At 52.6% G+C, this 18489-nt stretch overlaps 1 protein-coding gene across 2 annotated transcripts in view; it reads right to left on the bottom strand.

Annotated features, from left to right (window-relative positions):
* The window catches only part of KRT8 (keratin 8), a 49972-nt gene extending 34181 nt beyond the window's left edge, over window positions 1–15791 (bottom strand). The window contains exons 1-9 of one of the 2 annotated variants that reach the window (XM_082422492.1): window positions 15337–15787; window positions 12724–12932; window positions 12019–12079; window positions 11403–11498; window positions 10653–10817; window positions 10253–10378; window positions 9454–9674; window positions 9257–9315; window positions 8553–8961 (exon numbers count right to left, since the gene is read on the bottom strand). In XM_082422492.1, coding sequence (XP_082278618.1) covers window positions 8774–8961; window positions 9257–9315; window positions 9454–9674; window positions 10253–10378; window positions 10653–10817; window positions 11403–11498; window positions 12019–12079; window positions 12724–12932; window positions 15337–15681 — 1470 coding nt within the window. In that variant the 5' untranslated portion in view covers window positions 15682–15787 and the 3' untranslated portion in view covers window positions 8553–8773. Of the gene's footprint in view, window positions 1–8552; window positions 8962–9256; window positions 9316–9453; window positions 9675–10252; window positions 10379–10652; window positions 10818–11402; window positions 11499–12018; window positions 12080–12723; window positions 12933–15336 lie in introns of those variants that run through there. The other variant, XM_082422491.1, reaches the window with a different exon arrangement.
* Between the last annotated feature and the right edge of the window lie 2698 nt (window positions 15792–18489).

Below are 18489 nucleotides of genomic sequence, written 5' to 3'. Positions count from 1 at the left end.
ATGTTAGTTCCCCGCCCAGGGATCGCAGAGTCTTAACCACTGGACCGCCAGGGAAGTCCCTCAGTCTCCCTACTTTGAACCAGAGCCCAAAGATATATTTTCTGTGGCTTGTGAGGTCTTGGCAAGGACAATGTTTTTTCCAAACATTTGAATTAGTTGCCAACATTTTTAAATCAAGAGATTTCTTGTAAAAATCCAGATTTCCGATTTCTGTTGCAAAGTTGAAAGCTCTGGAATCCCTGCATGTCTACAGCGGGCAGGGTCTGAGGAGAGAGGCCACCCTGGACCTGGCCCCAGCATCTGGGGAGCCAGGACGAGTTGCAAAGGGAAACCCACAGCCCCCTGCTCTTCTGACCCAGCTGCATCCTGAATCTCACCCCATATTTGAAGGGCCCTCATGCACAGGCCTGTGGACACCCTAACAACTCTTCCAAGGGCCCTCTGTACCAGCCCAAGAGAAATAGAATGTGAGCTACAAATGCCAGCCACATATGGAATAGTAAATTTTCTAGTAGCTGCTTCATAAAGTAAAAAGGAATAGGTGGAATTCATTTTAATAGTACACATATTTAACCCAATATATCCAAAATATTATTTCAACATGTAATCAATATTTCAAATTATGAATATTTTATATTCATTTTTTCTCATACTGTCTTCAAGATGTGCTATGTATTTTATACTTACAGCACGTCCCGATTCAGCCTGGCCATGTTTCAAATCCTCCATCGCCGCATGTGGCTGGTGGCTGCCTGATGGGATGGGCCAGCTCTGGACACCCATCCACCCCCAAATCAACCATCCCATAGCCACTGTCAGAACTAGAGGTTCAAGGGAGACAGGGCCCAGGGAAGAAGCCCAGCAGTTTCTGGAAGTGAGCTCAGGTCCATCTGGACAGGGACGGGGAGACACAGCTCTGTCTGGGTGGGCACCTCCTTGGCCCCTTGGACTCCTCACTAAGGGTCAAGAGTCAGAGCCGGAGGGTAACAGAGCAGAGCCTGCTAAAACAAGAGCCCTATGGAAGGGGTGCCTCTGGCCCAGGGATTATCAGTAATTCTAGTTGGCCATAGTCCTCACCATTCCCTTTTATTGTCCCAACAATGAAGCCGAATGTCAGATGCCTTTTCTACACTTGGACCACCTTATGATAGAGCTAAAAAGAAAATTAAACCATCCTTGCACCCATCTTTCAATCTACAGTGGGAGAATGAAAGGCCAGCAGGTTTCAAAAAAGACAATGGAAAACACAATTCTTTGTGAGCAGAAGAATATTCCAGCATTTTTCATGTGCAAACAACCTGTGTCTATCCACAGTTTCTTACCCCAGACTCACTTTCCTCTTTTACATTAGTGGTCTGACCCCTGTGGGCATTTGTATTTTGATCTCCTAAACCAAAAAAAAAAAAAAAACTCCAAGTTACCTACATTCTGTTCCAATAAGCCCCCAAAATAGACCAGTAGCTGGAAGGAAAGGGAGTGTTAGAGGAAATATCCCAAAGCCAGGAGCAGGCTGCAGTGGAGTTGGGGGGCCGGGGAGGGGGTGGGGGTTGGCTGGCTGCACTTCCCAAATCTCCCTCCAGGTGGCGCCAGAAGCCTGAGTAAAGTGACACCACGGGGACCAACCGTGAACTTGTACTGCCTTCCTCTCCCCTACCCCAGGCACGCCCACCAGTGTGGTCCACTCCTCCGTCCTTTACTGTAATCTTGCAACTTTCCCCTAGGTTAAAAGAGTCTAGGCGAGTAAAATAATCTGGGAAAAGCTCAGGTTGAGGCCCTTGTTCTGACCCAAGTTCTGCCCCCCAAATAGCCAGGCAACCCTGAGCAAGTGACTCCCTCTTCCCAGCCTTGGGCGTCATTTTTCACCTATAAAGTGAGACTTGACGATATTCCAAGTATTTTTCTGAATGAAAGGAGTGACAGTAGAAGGAGACTGAGTTTACAGACTCATTATTGTATTAAATAAAAGAAACATCCTGCACAATACAGTTCTATCGCAGTGAGTTGGAGGTATTACTTCATGTAACTAGAGATATTTTTGTAATTAAAAAATTTAAGATTTGTAGTTTAAATTTTTTTTTTAATTAAAATAAAATAAAATGAGCCTTGAACCTTCCTCTCAGAGAACATGTGAGAACCAAACGAGGTGAAGCCTTTGTAAGCACTTCGAAATTTGCAAAGCTCAGTACACACAGAAGTGAGGAGAAAAAAACCTAAGAGACGTGGGGAAGGGGGCAGGGAGCAGGCAGATGCCTTGGGGCCCCTTTGCCTTCTTCCCAGGGAGGCTCCCTGGTCTTATGGGGAGTGAGTGTGGTGCCTCAGGGTGGGCGAGAGACACAGAAGGGAAGGCGGAGAATATTCAATCTGAGAGAGATCTGAGGGAAAGAGCAAGTGTCTTCATTTACAGTTCAAAGGACACCTTCACATGCATGACTGGTTCCAGTCTTCACAACCACCCTGGGCCGTGTTGATTGTCCCTGTGTCACGGGCAGCAAACTGAAGTTCAGAGAGAGGAGGCAGCATGCCCAAGGTCACAGATGCCATGATTGGCAGAGCCAGGGTGTCCACCAGGTCTTCTGACCCTCACCCAGTGCCCACCCCACTTTAGTCACGTGTCCCTGTCGAGACCTGCCAGGTTCATCTTCCTAAAACACTGCCTCCATCAATTCACTTCCTGGCCCCCCATCAAAAAAATCTTCAGTGACACCACCACTTCTGAGATCAAGTTCAAATTTCTCAGCTTGGCATTCTGGGCCTCCATGACTCACCAAAATGTCCAGAAGATAAAATGGCAGAGCTAGAAGATATCATAGCAGCCCTAAAGTCTAGCCCTCTTTGTCCAAGAAGAGGGGACTGAGGCCCAGAGAGGGGAGGGGTTTCCCAAACATCCCAGAGCAAGTCAAGAGCAGGATGCAGGCCGGGGTTGGAAGCCAGTTTGCTTATCCCAGTCAGTGCTCTCTCTGCTCATCCTCCAGGCTCCTCTGGCAGCTACATCCCTGAGACAGGCTGACAGGCTCACTATATTAGAATTAGCTCAGCTGAGAGTACAGGAAAACCCAAAATAAGAGTGGCTCTATCCAGGCAGAAGCCTATTTCTCTCTCAATTTTCCAGACATATAGAGATAATCTGTCCAAGGCTAGTATGGCATTTCATGGTGCCATGGACCCAGGTCCCAACTCTCCTTTGGTCTACCAAGGGTAGCTTCCATTCCCCAGGTCACCTCATGGTCCAAGATAGCTGCTGAACTGCAACCATCACATATGCATTCCCACCAGCAGAAAGGAGAGCCAAAAGAAACAGCTCACGCTCTCTCCCTTTAAGAACACTTCCCAGAGATCAGCTCAGTGGTGCTTTGTGACCACCTAGAGGGGTGGGATAGGGAAGATGGGAGGGAGACGCAAGAGGGAGGAGATATGGGGATATATGTATATGTATAGCTGATTCACTTTGTTATAAAGCAGAAACTAACACACCATTGTAAAGCAATTATATCCCAATAAAGATGTTTAAAAAAAAAGTAAAGTTTGGGCTAAGGTATTGGATAATGCAAAGGTATCAATGCAATTACCGTGCTACCTTAACAATGAAGAATCCTGTAAAAGGAAGTTATCTTCTTCACGTCCTAGAAGAGAGATAAATGTGCTTTTTTACTAGAATAAGCCTTCTTGAGGACAAGGACACTGCTGTATCCCAAAGGCCCCAAATGATGTCTGGAATAAAGTAGGCACTTAAGAAAAAAAAAAAAGAACACTTCCCAAAAGTTGCACCCTCCACTTCCACTTCTATCCCTTTCTCACATGGCCGCAACAAACTGCAAAGAAGGCAGAAAAATGTAGTCTTTTTTCCAGGTAGCCAGGTGCCCAACTAAAAAGTGGGATTCTACCTACTGAGGAAAAGAGAGGGAACAGGAATTGGGAGACTACTTAGCAGTCAATGCTGCACTAAGTCACTGCGAAGTCCACCATGCACGGCAGCTCCTCACCTTGCCACGTGCCAAGCATCTAGACCTTCTTCCAGTGTCTGGTTCACCCCAGATGACCAGTGAATGTTTCCATGACTGAACACACCGCCTGGATGTTTCTGGGATGTGTATTGTTTTTCCAGGTAAGCTGGAAGTAGTTTGAGATCAAGGACCCTATCTTAGCTCTTTTGTATTCACCTCTGCCATCCTCCTCCCCAGCGTCCAGGTGCCAGGCACACTGCTAGGCACATTTACGCCAAGCCGGGCCCTAACTCTGCTCTTTCCACTCCTTCCCAGGCCCTTACAAAGGGCTGTCTATGGCTAACATGTGGCTAAGTCCACTTGACAGGGAGACGCTTTAAAAGACCAATACATCATCTGCTCCTGGACTAGGCCTGAGCAAATGGATCTATCTCCCCCAAAAGGAAGGAGTTTTAAAAGATTAAAATGGCAGAAAATAAATAAATAATAGATGACCATCAATCTGGAAACAGTTCTTTCATTCTCTTTTTTTTTTTTTTTTTTTTTTGGCTGCACTGCACTGCTTGTGGGGTTTTTTAGTTCCCCGACCAGGGATCAAACCCAGGCCCTCAGCAATGAGAGTGTGGAGTCCTAACCACTGGACCGCCAGGGAATTACCCATTCCTTCATTCTTTTATTTAATAATTTTTTTATTGACCACCTGCTATGCGCCTGATGCTCTGCTAGGTACCCAAGAATCAGTGGATGGATAAACAAGGTCCTACTGTACAGCACAGGGAACTATATTCAATATCCTGTGATAAACCATAATGGAAAAGAATATTTTAAAAGAACATATAGGGACTTCCCTGGTGGCGCAGTGCTTAAGAATCTGCCTGCCAGTGCAGGGAACACGGGTTCGAGCCCTGGTCCAGGAAGATCCCACATGCCGCGGAGCAACTAAGCCCATGCGCCACAACTACTGAGCCTGCGCTCTAGAGCCCGCGAGCCACAACTGCTGAAGCCCGTGCGCCTAGAGCTCCTGCTCAGCAACAAGAAAAGCCACCGCAATGAGAAGCACACTCACCGCAACGAAGAGTAGCCCCTGCTCGCTCGCCACAACTAGAGAAAGCCCGCCCACAGCAACGAAGACCAACGCAGCCAAAAATAAATAAATAAATATTTTTTTTAAAAAAAGAGTATGTTTATACACGTATAACTGAATCGCTTTGCTATACACGAGAAGTTAACACAACACTGTAAATTAACTATACTTCAATTAAAAAAAAAAAAAGAATCAGTGAAGAGCCAGGCATATGTGAAGGGGTCCTCGCCCCCATGGAGCTTACAGTCTATCAGATAAGGTTGACATTAGTAAAATACCGCTGCAGATGAATAAATGACTGCAATCTACGAGAAATGCTTTGAAAACTTATTCTAGAAATACCCAACCTGGCCTGTGGAGTCCAGGGGCTTTCCTGCAGAAGCTGCATTTGAGCTGCACTCTGCAGAATCCCTAGGAAGCTCGGAAGCCCACCGAGAAAAGCCGTCGTGTTCCAAGCAGACAACAGCATGTGCAATGGCCCTGTGAGGAAAGAATGTGATGTGAGCGCTGCAAAGCCGCACCACTGAGTCAGAGGTGGGGGGAGTGGGGGGCGCTGAGGAGGGCGGGCGCTGAGCAGGCCCAGGCTGTGGGCCAAGGCAGGGCTTGGGGCTTTATCCTGGGTGGCAACATTGCAGGGGGTAAGTAGGAGAGGAACTGAATCTGATTTGCATTTTCTTTTGACTTGCATTTTTTTAAGTGCACCTTGCAGACACAGAAAACAAATTTATGGTTACCAAAGGGGATATGGGGGAGGGGCCAGGGATAAATTAGGAGCTGAGGATTAACAAATACACACTGCTCTATATAAAACAGATAAACAGGTTCCACTGTATAGCACAGGGAACTGTATTTAATATCTTGTAATAACCTATAATGGAAAAGGAGAGAGAGAGAGAGGAATCACTTTGCTTTACACCAGAAATTAATACAACATTGTAAGTCAACTATACTTCAATTTAAAAAAAAAAAGCACCCTGGCAAGGAGCCCAAGGGACTCTTCTATGACACAGGAAATGTTCTATATTACAGTGTGAATGTAAGTAGAAATCCATCGAGTACTTTCTGCATTCTATTACATTTAGTATTATACCTGAGCAAAAATATAACAAAGGGGGCTGTGACTGGCCAAGCCTGGCTCCCTCCACCCTTGTGGCCCCAGAGAAGAGGTGCTGTGAGGGTCACACCTACCAAAACCACAGGGTTGGAGCTGGAAAAACAGCTCCTGAAAGAAGAGAGATTTTAATACCTGCCTCACAGGATCCTTGGAAGGTTGAAATGTGCTGAAGCACAAGATCTACCACCCAATAGGTACTAAAGAAATGTTGGCGTTCATCCTTCCTCGGTGTCTCCTCTAAATGAGAATTGGAGGTCCAGCTCCTTTACATCATTAAATACTGAAAGGTAGATGAGATGGCGTCTCCTAAATGCTGAGTGTCCTTGATCACATAGTAGTTGCACAATAACCAGGAAAGGAAGGAGGAGGGGGAGAGGGAAAGGGAATTCTCATTGGCGCTTTCCTGCCTTTCCCTCAGCAAGCAGCAGGTCGGGGGTGTGGAAACTCCAGGAGAACACTGGTGGGGCCTTTGGCTGCCTGCCCGCCCCCTCCCCAACCGTGTGCCCACCACCCGGGGGCAGGGCCCGGTAAGACAGGTGGCTGGCTTCCAGGAGGATCGGGTGGGCCACAGTTGAAAATACTGACTTGGGGCCTCAGTGGGCAAGAGATCTCTCTCACTGGGTACTGCACGTGCTCTGGGCTCTAACACCACCCTCTGGGCTCCGGGGACCTGGTAAGACGGCCAGCCACACATGAACAGAGGGCAGAAGGGTGGTACAGTTTTATTAAATTTTTCTTTCAGTTATATAGATATAAATGTTTGCAGGTTGTGATAAAAATGAATTTCGTACTGAGAGTTGCTGCCACAATAGAGTCACTGCTCTAGATAATGGTACTGTTAAGTTTTATCATGGAAGAGTGAAGTCCTTTATTGTGACAGAGTCCAGAATCCTGGCCCTGGTCCCAGGACTGGGTGGAGGGGGCGGAGGAGGTAGAATGCCTGGGCTCGGTCTGGAAGCAGCTCCATTGAGGTGGGCAGCTAGGGAGGTAGTGAGATGGGCCCCTGGGTGGGAGGCCAGGGCCTGGGAAGCCTAGAGCCCAGGGAAAGGAGCCCTGGGAGACCTCACAGCAGGACCAGAACCTGAGCTTCCTGCGCCAGGCTGTCCCAACTACTGGACCCTCTGCATAGGTTTGTTCATTCTCCTTTAGTGTTTGTTAAAGTCTGAAAATGCCCCCGTCTCAGCCGTTCTAAGTAAGGGCATGTTCCACACTTAGTCCAGCACTAAGGGGCCAGCGTATCTGCCGCATACCCCACAGTGGTGGCAGCGGAGCCACTGCTCCACCCAGCCCCGCACCTGCCCCAACGAGACAAGCAAAACCCCTTTACACACTTCACAGGACCCATCCACACCCAAATACACACAGCACGCCCTCCACCTGCAAACACAGAACGCACACACCCTTTACATACTCAGCTGTATATGGTACAAACGCTGCATGTAAATGGGTGGAAAGGGCTGGTGAGGAGCCATGGGGGGGTGGGTGTGACTGTGAGTGAAGCACGGAAGGGGTCACCTGTCAATGCCAAATCCTATACTATCTTGGCTTTTAGAAACTGTGGGTGTGACACACCCGGCTGCTGAGAATGGACTTTGGGCCTCTGAAGGGATGGGAAAACCAGGATTCTTTGTCCCCAGCTGCTAAGGAATGAAGATGTACAGAGACATCTCTGGCCACCGAGGAAATGCCATGTGCCTCGCTGAGGAGGAGGACAGGCTTGAGAACTGGACGGTCCTGGATTCGAATCCCAGATCAGCCACTTTTTTTTTTTTAATAGGGAATTTTTTTTAATTTATTTATTTTATTTATTTATTTTTGACTGCATTAGGTCTTTGTTGCTGCGCACAGGTTTTCTCCAGTTGCGTCAAGCGGGGGCTACTCTTTGTTGAGGTGCATGGGCTTCTCATTGCGGTGGCTTCTCTTGTTGCCGAGTTCGGGCTCTAGGCGCGCGTGCTTCAGTAGTTGTGGCCCACGGGCTTAGTTGCTCCGTGGCATGTGAGGTCTTCCCGGACCAGGGCTGGAACCTGTGTCCCCTGCATTGGCAGGTGGATTCTTAACCACTGCGCCACCAGGGAAGCCCCACTTTTTAATTAGGCTAATTTCTTGGTCTCTCTGGCCCTGGTCCTGATGCCGACCTCCTGTGAGGTCTATAGGAAAGGAAACCTCCTGATGTTCCAATCTAAAACCTGCTCTGCTCCCCAACAGGGTTTGTTGCACAGATCAAATGAAATGGGGTATTTGAAACCAAGGCATCAACGAGGTTTTTCAGCAAAGAAGTCTCTCTGGGAACAGCCTGGAGGAGGCCAGGCTTTCCTCCACGTGTCCCCCAACCCCAGCCTTCTGATCCCAGAAGGAGGCTTCCTGACCACCTCTCTCCCACCCCATTGACAGACAAGGGCTGCACACAGCAAAATGTGTTGGCAGAGCCAGCTGAAGCTTTATTCTGAAAAAGACACTTGGATTGGCTTTTAGTTGGGGGCGTGGGCAAGAGAGGGAGCCCCAGGCAGTTGACTCCCCCAGGGCTGGGCTAAGGACGGGACTGAGCCTCAGGTCTTTGGTTCCAACACTCCCCTGCATAACTCCTTCTTGCAGGAGCAAGTGAGAGGGGAGGCTGGGAGGGATCGCAGGAGCCTTTCACTTGGGCAGGATGTCAGAGGACTCGGACACCAGCTTCCCATCACGGGTCTCAATCTTCTTCACAACCACAGCCTTGGAACTGGTACGGCTGAAGGAGCCAGAGGCCCCTCCAGAGCCCAAGCTGGACTGGTAGGAGCTCAGGCCGTAGTTGAGGCCAGGGGTCCCGTAGGCTGAGGTCAGCCCACCTGGTCAGGAACAGAGGCAGCCACGTGAGCACAGGAGCCCATGCACACATCAGGTGCCACGCCCCCTTCTCCCTGCTACTCCGAATGGATGTGGTCCCCAGGGATAGGGAACCGCCCTGGTTCACTCCTCCAAGATGGTTGGGGAAAACCAGGAGCAGGGCGGGAAAGAGCTTTGCTATCAGCTACGTGACCTTGGACAAGACATTTAACTGGGCCCCAGGTTCCTCAGCTGTACCGGAGGGAACTGTATAGGAGCTGCCCTCCTGCCCTGCCCCCCCAGGACCAGGACACTCACCTGAGTACCCGCTGGTGGTCTTGGTGTGGATACTCATGTTCTGCACCCCAGACTCCAGCCTGTACCCAGAGGACACGTGGGATGTCAGCACCAACCCCTGGCCCTAGCCCAGGACAACAGGACTCAAGTCCCACCCTTCCCCACCCCAGGTCCCAGGGATGGGGCCCCAGGGCCGGCCAGAGAACGCCCACACCCACCGGCTCTCCTCGCCCTCCAGCAGCTTGCGGTAGGTGGCGATCTCCACGTCCAGGGCCAGCTTGACGTTCATCAGCTCCTGGTATTCGCGCAGCTGCCGCGCCATGTCCTGCTTGGCGGTTCTCAGAGCGGCTTCCAGCTCGGCCAGCTTGGCCTGAGCATCCTTGACGGCCAGCTCCCCACGCTGCTCGGCATCGGCGATGGCGGCCTCCAGGGAAGCCCTCTGCGGGGGGAGCGGACAGGTAAGCAGTTAGAGCAGAGTCTGCTTGCCTCCTCCCCTCCTCCCCCTGCACCCGCCCTCCCTTTCCCCTCCTTTAGGGACCCCCTCTCCCTGACCTGCACTAACCAACTCCACCTGGCTCAATCCCAGAAAATGCTACAGGTGGGTGAGATTCAGGAAGCGGAATGGGGAAACATGAGCAGCTTGCAGGCCCTTCCCCGCACAAACTTCTCACCTGGGACGCTGTGCGGTATTATCCCCACCCCCAGCTGGACTAGATCTCTGCTTTCTAAACGTCCTTAAAGCATCAGAGCCCAATCTTACCCTGATACATTAGATATAATAAAGTAGGCTTGGGGGACCCATTCTGGACCCCCAACCTACCTGCCAGGCCCTCACAGAGGGGCCTCGTCAGCACCCCTCAGCCTCCCAGGAGCAGTCTGGACTCTAGCTGCCCCTCCAACTCCTGACTCTGGTCTAGGATTCCTTCCCCAACCCCCAGACCCCTCACTCCTCCTGCATTATCTCCTCTCACCCGGAGGTGTCCCAAGACCCTCTCCCACCCGCAGCCCAGCCCATACCTGGCCTTTGAGGCCCTCGATCTCAGCCTGGAGTCGGTTGATGTTCCGGTTCATCTCGGAAATCTCCGTCTTCGTGCGACGGAGGTCATCCCCGTGCTTCCCAGCCAATGTCTGCAGCTCCTCGTACTGCAGATGTGAGAGAAGGAGTGAGGTTGAGAGGGGACCCCCCGGTCCCTCCGAGGGAGAATGCCCTCTCAGCCAAGTCACCGGAACCCAGGTCATCTCTCCCCCACCCCCCTTTACACCTCCGGGCACAGGGACATCCCTGTCCCCCAGCACTGCTCGGCAGCCCAGCTCGCAGCAGGCAGAGTCAAGTTTGAAATCCTGCTCCCTCCTCAAGGACTAGGGCACAGAACTAGCCAGAAGGGGAACACCAGCCTATAGTGACCCTGCTCTTCACCTTGGTCTGGTACATGGTCTCAGCCTCAGCCCGGCTGCGGTTGGCGATCTCCTCGTACTGGGCCTTGACCTCGGCGATGATGCCATCCAGGTCCAGGGAGCGGCTATTGTCCATGGACAGGACCACGGAGGTGTCAGAAATCTGCGACTGCATCTCGCGGATCTCCTGTGGTGGGGAGGGGAGGTGGTGAGGCCCTGGGCCCGCACACAAGGAGTTCCCTTCTGCAGAAGGGCCTTCCATAAAGGACAAGACAGTGGGAGTTAGGGCTGGAGAGAAGGCAAAGTTCCTAAAGAAGGAAGATGGGTCAAAGACCTGGAACTTGGAGGGAAGTAAAGATGAAATGAGGCCGGGACAAAAGGAAACCTGGCTTTGGGTGAGAAACCAGAGGAGCAGAGCCCTTCCGTGCTCTCAGCTACCAGTATGGCGCCCACAGAGGGCTCTCATTCGGCCCAAAGAATCTAAATAAGGCCCTGGGGACAGAGCAGGCCTGAGCTGCAGCTGGGTCACCACTCTGTGTATGACGACCTTGGACAGGCTATTTCAGTTCTCTGAGCCCATTTTCTCATCTGTGAAGTGGGATAATAAACCCTCCCTCACGCAGGGGGACAGAACATATAGAATATCCGTGCCGGGCTACTATTGGCAGCTGTAATTATTCAGTGGTGGGCCCTTGTCTGTTGGCGCGCTGGGGGCTGGGAGGGGCCTCTGATGGGGCTGGGGAACCTCAGTCTCCAGTGCCCAAGAACGTACCTCTTCATACAGTTGCCTGTAGAAGTTGATCTCGTCAGTCAGCCCTTCCAGGCGGGACTCCAGCTCTACCTTGTTCATGTAAGCTTCATCCACATCCTGCGGGGCAGGGGGAGGGGAGCCTGAGCTGAGTGCCCACTCCTGACCCCAAGCCGGGGGCACCCAATGGTCTGGACTTAGAACTTTCTAAGTAATTGTCTTCTCCCCCTCACTGTGTGTGGCCTGACCCAGTCCAGTCTCTGCCCCATCACACCTGCATCCCCAGCCCCAGGCCTTTTACCTCTGCTTTCTACACACCCTTCCCTCTCCCCCACTCCCCTCCCCTCCTCCTTCTCCTCCTCTGTCCTCCTCCTCTTCCTCCTCCTCCTCCTCCTCCAGGAAGCCTTCTATAGCCAGACCTCAAATTCTACTGCTCCGTTTTCTTAACCATGTCCCAACATTGATGTCCAGAGTTCTGTCCAAATGCACCTAACTACCTCTCTGTCCTTCTATGCTGGATACCTAGGAGGCACCCAAATGTTGTCCCATTACTTAGAAACATTTAAGAACAGAAAGCCTCTAGCCTGAGTCTCTAAGCGCCAGCCTCCAGTGTCTGATGGGGGAAGGGGTACTCCCTCACCTTCTTGATGATGACAAATTCATTCTCCATGTCTGTGCGCTTTTGGATCTCTTCCTCATACCTGGTGAGAAAGAGATATAATCAGAGGATGGAGGCAAAGGTGAGGTTGCTGTGGGTCTTTCGAGGGGGGAAAGGATAGCTAGAAAATTCAGTTAATGGAAATGCAAGAAGATATGAGATGGCTGGTCTGGTCCTTCTGCCCCAACCAGCTACTGTTTCCCCACCCTTACTCCATGCTATCATCAGCAAGTGGGGAGGCCTGGAGCAGGCTATCTCTCTCCAGATCCACGAATACACATTGGATTAGGCATATGAGGATTAGCAACAGGCACTGACATGAAACCTCAGACAGAACTTTCTGGAATGTGCTGGAAATCAGGGGTAAGGAAGAAATAGAGTCTAGGGCTATTAGTATACAAGAGAGTCCTGTTGGCTACCTCTGTCTCCCATTTTAGGTTTACTGTGTAAACGTTAGCAGATAATTTGTTGTCCAAATCGGGACAGCTCTGAGATTGAAGGGGGAAGGGAGTTGCTATTAACAATGGACATAAACCTAGACTGTCCTGAAAAAACCTTGTCCTGGGGTCACCCTAATTATATAAGACTGCACTGCCCAGCAAGCAGAGGGCCTTGGTGTCTTAGGTCTCTGGTCCCAAGGGGCCGGGCAGGGTGGGATGACTTCAGTTGGGGAGGACAGAGGCTCACTTGGTCTTGAAGTCCTCCACCAGCCCCTGCATGTTGCCAAGCTCCACTTCCAGCTTCAGCTTCTCCTGGGCCAGGGTTTCCAGCTGCCGCCGGAGGTTGTTGATGTAGCTCTCAAACATGTTGTCTATGTTGCTCCGGGCTGTTTTCTGCTGCTGCAGGAGGTTCCATTTGGTCTCCAAAATCTTGTTCTGCTGCTCCAGGTGCCGTACCTGCATGAGGAGGCAGAAAGGTCCACATGGCACATCAGGCCAGGGCTCAAAGTCTGGCGTGAAGCAAGCACTGTCTTTTCCCCTCATCCACTCCCCAAGCAGTGGGGTCTCCGGAACCCCATTAGTGCTGAGTTGGGGGGACAGAAGGGGATACATGGTTGTAAGAGGATAGCTAGCAGTTATGTTGAAGCTGTATTTGCAAAACAAATGGGTCTTATTGACTTAGATTGTATATTGCAGTCAATAAAAGCAGCCAAGTTATAATTAACACTTTATATATGATTGAAAAAAATGTAGATTGTTCACAGCAAATAATATTATCATCATGATTATTATTTGGAGTGGCTTTGAGGGACTCATTGACTATAAGGAAACTTTAGCCCTACAGCCTGGCGAGCATTCGCCAGAAGACCTAGGTTTTAGCCCAACACTGCTACCTGATCTTGAATTGCTTCCCTTCTCTGAGCCTGGGTCTCCTCAACCCTGCAGTGGCCTAGAAGAACTCAGGCGAGCCCTATCCAGAGCCCCACCCCTGTGCAGAAGTCACTTTTAGCTGGGGAAGAGGCAAGAAACAAGGTAAATCTGTCTGCAAACTGAAGGCCCTCCTCCCCACAGCCCTCCCTTTGAGTTCTCCAACATCCAACCCCACCCTACCCTACCCTTCCCCAAATCCACAATCCTGTCCTCCTGTCCCAAACACAAAGGTCCTAGGTTCCTTGGGGCTCAAGGAATCCAGATTTTAGGATGAAATTAAGGCATGTTGGAAGGGAAATTTTTAAAAAGAAAGAATAATAAACTGGTTCCAAGAAGAGGAATGACTTTTTTTTTTTTTTTTTTTAAATCAACCCAAAGTTGGACTTCTTTTAAATTGGGAGGACTTAGAAGGTTATCTTAAGGGTCTGGTCCATATCCAGCAAATCCCTCTCTGTAAATCCCTTTCTTCCCCAGCTCATTCTGCCCCAAAATTATAAAAAATAAGTGATAATAACATTTAGCCTTATTAGACTGTTTAATGTAGGCCAAACACTGCTAAGCTCTTGCATACATTATATGCTTGAATAGGCAAAACCTCTTTAACTTAGGGATTAGAGTGCCCATTTTGTAGATGAGGAAATCAGATTTAGCAAGGTAGTCCATCAAAGGAAAGGGCAGAGCACTGGGAACCTTCGGCCTGTGCTTAGTTACTCACTGGGAGGACCCCAGAGCTAGCAAAACGCAGTCAAGAAGTAAAGTGAAGGGTGCTTAAAGCCAAGGAACCAGCAAGCACTTCCCAAAATCAGGGGAGCGCCGGTTTCCTGGGGCACTCCAATTCCTAAAGGCGCTAATCTGCCCCAGGATTTCCCTCCTTCCGCTCCCGAAATGCCTCCCAGGAGCCAGTCAGCAGGGAGGGGCTGATCCTCCTGCGCGCTGGGGGCCCTGGGGCCCCTGAGGAGGCAAACCCCCAGGCTGCAAAACCCGGCCTGGCGCCTTCCCTGGGAAAGCGGAGCCAGTTCGTTGGGGCGGAGCCGGAGTGGTAGGGAAGAGTGAGAGGGGACAAGGGCCGAGCGGGGAGAGGGGCGTTGGCGGACAGACGCCTTATCTAAAGCCGTAAATCGTGGGGTTTAACAGGACGTGAAACGCAGATGGGGTGTCGCACGCCCGCAGACTTTGAATCCTGGATGGATCTTCCTGAAGCCAGGCCCTGGCGTCCACCCCACCACGATACACGCCCCCAGGCAGAGGAGCGGGTCCCCAGTACCGCGGGCCTCGGCCCCTCAGCCCCCGGCGGGGGCGGGTCTCGGCCCCGCCCGGCGCCGCCCACACGGCCGGCTCCCCGGGCCCTGGCCAAGTTATGACTCATCTTGATGCCCCCAACACTCGGGCCCCGGTACGCAGAAGGCCTGGATCAATATTTGCCTGTTTGAATCAAGACAGCCGCTTCCCTCTCCCAGAATCCTATCAATCTCCTATTTAAAAAAAAAAAAAAAAAAAAATTTAAAGCACAGGAGCACTGTTGAGAAGCCCTTGGGGCCATGTTAGGGAGAAGGGTGAACCTGAGGGAGGAACTGCCCTCCCACCCGCCAGCTGAACAGCTGGGACTCTTCCAGAGCTGAAAGCTTTACAGACGATCAGACCTCGAGTTGGGGTGAGATGGGCGAGTGAGGGAGGGAGCCCCAAGATTTAGAGTCAGAAGCCGCCCGGACCCCCTCTCTATCCCTTCCCCAGCCCAAACCAAAGTGCATGGGGCGGTGGGAGGGCGCCGAGACATCCGTCGGAAGCGGGAGTGCTGCCAGAGTGGGTGGGGCCCAGCCGGACGCCAGGGAGGGGCTGGAGATGTGCCCACGGAGGGTGGGGTGACCAAGAGAAAGGGCTGGGATCCTGGTCCGGCCCCAGGCACCAACGGCCACGCAGGGGGAGCCCTCACCTTGTCGATGAAGGAGGCGAACTTGTTGTTCAGGGTCTTGATCTGCTCCTTCTCCTGGGTGCGCACGGCCTGGATGTCGGGGTCCACCTCCAGCTTGAGGGGGCTCAGCAGGCTCTGGTTCACCGTGACAGCTGTGAGGCCCCCCAGACCCGGGGCCCCACTGTAACCTCCAGCCAGACTCATGCTGCTGCCCAGGCCGCCCCGGAAGCTGCTGCTGCTGCCCACCCGGGAGAAGGCCGAGGAGCTGATGCGGGCGCCCGGCCCACTGGTGTACGAGCGGCTGCTGAAGGACCGGGGGCCGGAGGTGGACACCTTGTAGGACTTCTGGGTCACCCTGATGGACATGGTGGAGGCTGGAGAGGAGGCGAGGAAGCCGAAGCACACAGAGACTCGAGGAGTTGAGAAGCTGCTCCTAGGTGGGGTACAGCTCCCCGGATGGCCTTTTATAAAAAAGAGCCCAGCCCTTGAGGAGGGGATCGGCCTTGTAGCTGAGTGGCTAGGCCCTGAGGGGGCAGGGCCTAACCTGACACCTGCCACCTACAGGCCGGACTCAGGTGGGGGCAGCAGAGAGCTGCTCCCGCCCCGGAGCCCACTCCTGCACCACCCCAGAGCCCAGGAAAGGGTAATTCAGTGAATGTGAGAAGTGCAAGGACTGCCGGCCTCTACCTGCTCCCTAACAGAGCCTTGCGGGGTGGCCCAGCCACTGCAACCCTGAATCCTGGGTCTTATCTCCTTCCCTCCTGTGGGAAATAAATGCACAGACTGGGGAGCAGAGCAGGAGAGGGATCTGTGACATTTGGGTCTCCTCTGAGCAGCTGACGCCCCAGAGACACCACCCCATGTCCTTCGTGTTCTTCTCTCCACTTCGAGTGATTATGCAGGTCTGCCCAGGTTGGAGCACAGGGCTGGGTTCCGAATCCTTGAACCCGAGGTCAGCCATTTGCCTAGTCTCTCCTCAGTTACTGCTGTGCCCTCAGCCCTTGGTGCAATGCCAAGAGGGGCTGGGTAAACATTTGTGGAATGAATGAATGAACACACACACACACACACACACACACACACACAGGCTGTCCTCCCTCTGGGGCTGTACGTGCAAGTTAAAGTGAGGTCCAACACAGCACTTTTCCTGGACACAACCCCGTGTCCTTCTCTCTTCCCAAGATCACAGGATTCCCCGGGCCAGGCTGAAAGGCACAGAGAAGGATGAACAAGAGCAGAAGTGCAGGCTGGGAGAGCTCAGGAGAGCAGGCAGCTACGTCGTCGGGGACTTCATCTAATCGCTCTCCTTGCTCTTTGGGGGAGTCATTCCCATAGCTCCCAGTGGGTGGGTCACAGGAAAGGAGGCAGGACTGTGGAGTGGGGGGCACCGATGGTGAGTCAACCTGCAGCCACCTGGGCCCTCCTTCTCTTTCTCTTCCCAGGCCCCCAGATGGCCAGAGGAGAAGGGGAAGAGTCCCTGCACCTGTCTCCCCAAACCCATTATGAGAATGAGTCAGGAGAGTGGGTTGGGGCACAGCATGCACCTGCAGAAGGCTGGAGAATGGGGAGCTGAGTAAGGCGCCCCAGGCCTGGGTGGGGCCGGGTGGGGCAGGCTGTGGGTGGAAAACAGGAGGTTTGGGTCCCGGAGGCAGAGATTCCAGCTTCGATTCTCTAATGGCTGGGGCTAGATTCTCTGAAAGATCCTGCAGGGCATGAAGTGGAGACTGGATGGCTGTTAACTAGAGACCAACAGATCCCCTGGGGGTAGAGGGACAGGTGGCCCACAGCCCCCAATCCCCAACCCAGGGGAGAGGGTGACTGCTACCCCGACCACCTATCACGAGGGGGCAGATGTGAAGATGCCTCCCCATCCTTCTCCAGTAAAGACACCCAGGGTTCCAGAGGACAGGCATAGAGACCCCTACAGAGGGACAGCGAGACCAGAAGCCCCCTCCTTGGAAGACAGACAAATCCAAAAAGACAGACACACAGATAAGCTCCCCTCGGATCATACACACCAGATCACACACACGTACACACAAAAGGACACACTTTGAAGTCCCTTCCGGAAAGACAAAGCCGAAGACTCTTAGAGGGGACACAGTGACCACATCCCTTTCTCCCCTCCCCTCTTTTCTCCTCGCCAATCTCCCCAGCCCTGGCCTCCTGCCACTCGGAACCAGGAAATACCTGTTTGTACCAGGCCCTCTCTCAGCGCCTTTAAACAATGCTTAATTTTCCAAGGAGTGATTTGAATGCAAGCTACCCCTTCCCCAACAAACTCCCACACCGTGCAGGGCAGAGAGACTTCACCTTCCTGAGACCAAAGGGAGGGGTATGGGCCCGGTGCCAAATCAGGCACAGAGAAGGCGGAAGGAGAGAGGGAGGGGCTGGTCAGACAGGTATGGCAGCCCTGGGGAGGGAGGACGACCAGCTCCCCACTTCTCCTCCCCAACAGAGTACACCTGGGCAGACTTGGAGGGGAGAGACCTCACCTGAAGTCCTGAGCACAGAACTGCAGCCCAGAGCCCTCCCTGAAATCTCAGCCCCTCCACCCGAACTCACCTGGTTCCCTGGTTCCAGGAGTGCCTTTTGTTTAAGGTGAGGACAAAGCCAGCTACAAGGGACCCTGTGGTTTTCACGCTGTAGGGCAGCCCAGATCTCACCCAGGGGGAGTCCCTCTTTGCTGGGGCAACCCAGAACAATGCAGGGCCAGAAGTGTTTGCATCTCACTTGTTAGCTCCCTGTTGCCCAGAGACCCCAGCCAACCCCTCCCCCATGCCCCAAGCCCAGCCTTGGCGCAAGAGACCAAAGCTGCCCTCTCCTGTGGCCTCTGCCTGGGATTCCGGGGTGGAGGCAATAGGGGGAGGCCCCAGGACCGAGGGTCTAGTGGTGAGGGAACAGAAAACTGGACTAAGGTGGCCCGTGGGGACAACTCCTTGTAAGACTGTCTCTGGCCACCGTGGTCTGCACACTGCTGCCTCCCCAACGAAAGGGAAAGCGTTTTTGGTGACTGCCCAACCCAGACGATTCTGCTCCAAACTGCCTTTCCCGGAGATCAGAAGAGGGAAAGAGGAGATGCGTGCCCCCTCCACCCCGCTGGGGATGGCACAGGATGGCACCGAGGAGGCCCTGAAGCCCCGAGCAGTTGTGTCAAGGCTGAGGGCAGAGATG

Source organism: Balaenoptera physalus (genome assembly GCF_965194825.1).
Source record: "Balaenoptera physalus genome assembly, chromosome: 13".
Lineage (NCBI taxonomy): Eukaryota > Metazoa > Chordata > Mammalia > Artiodactyla > Balaenopteridae > Balaenoptera > Balaenoptera physalus.
This window is presented reverse-complemented; position numbering and strand designations above follow the sequence as displayed.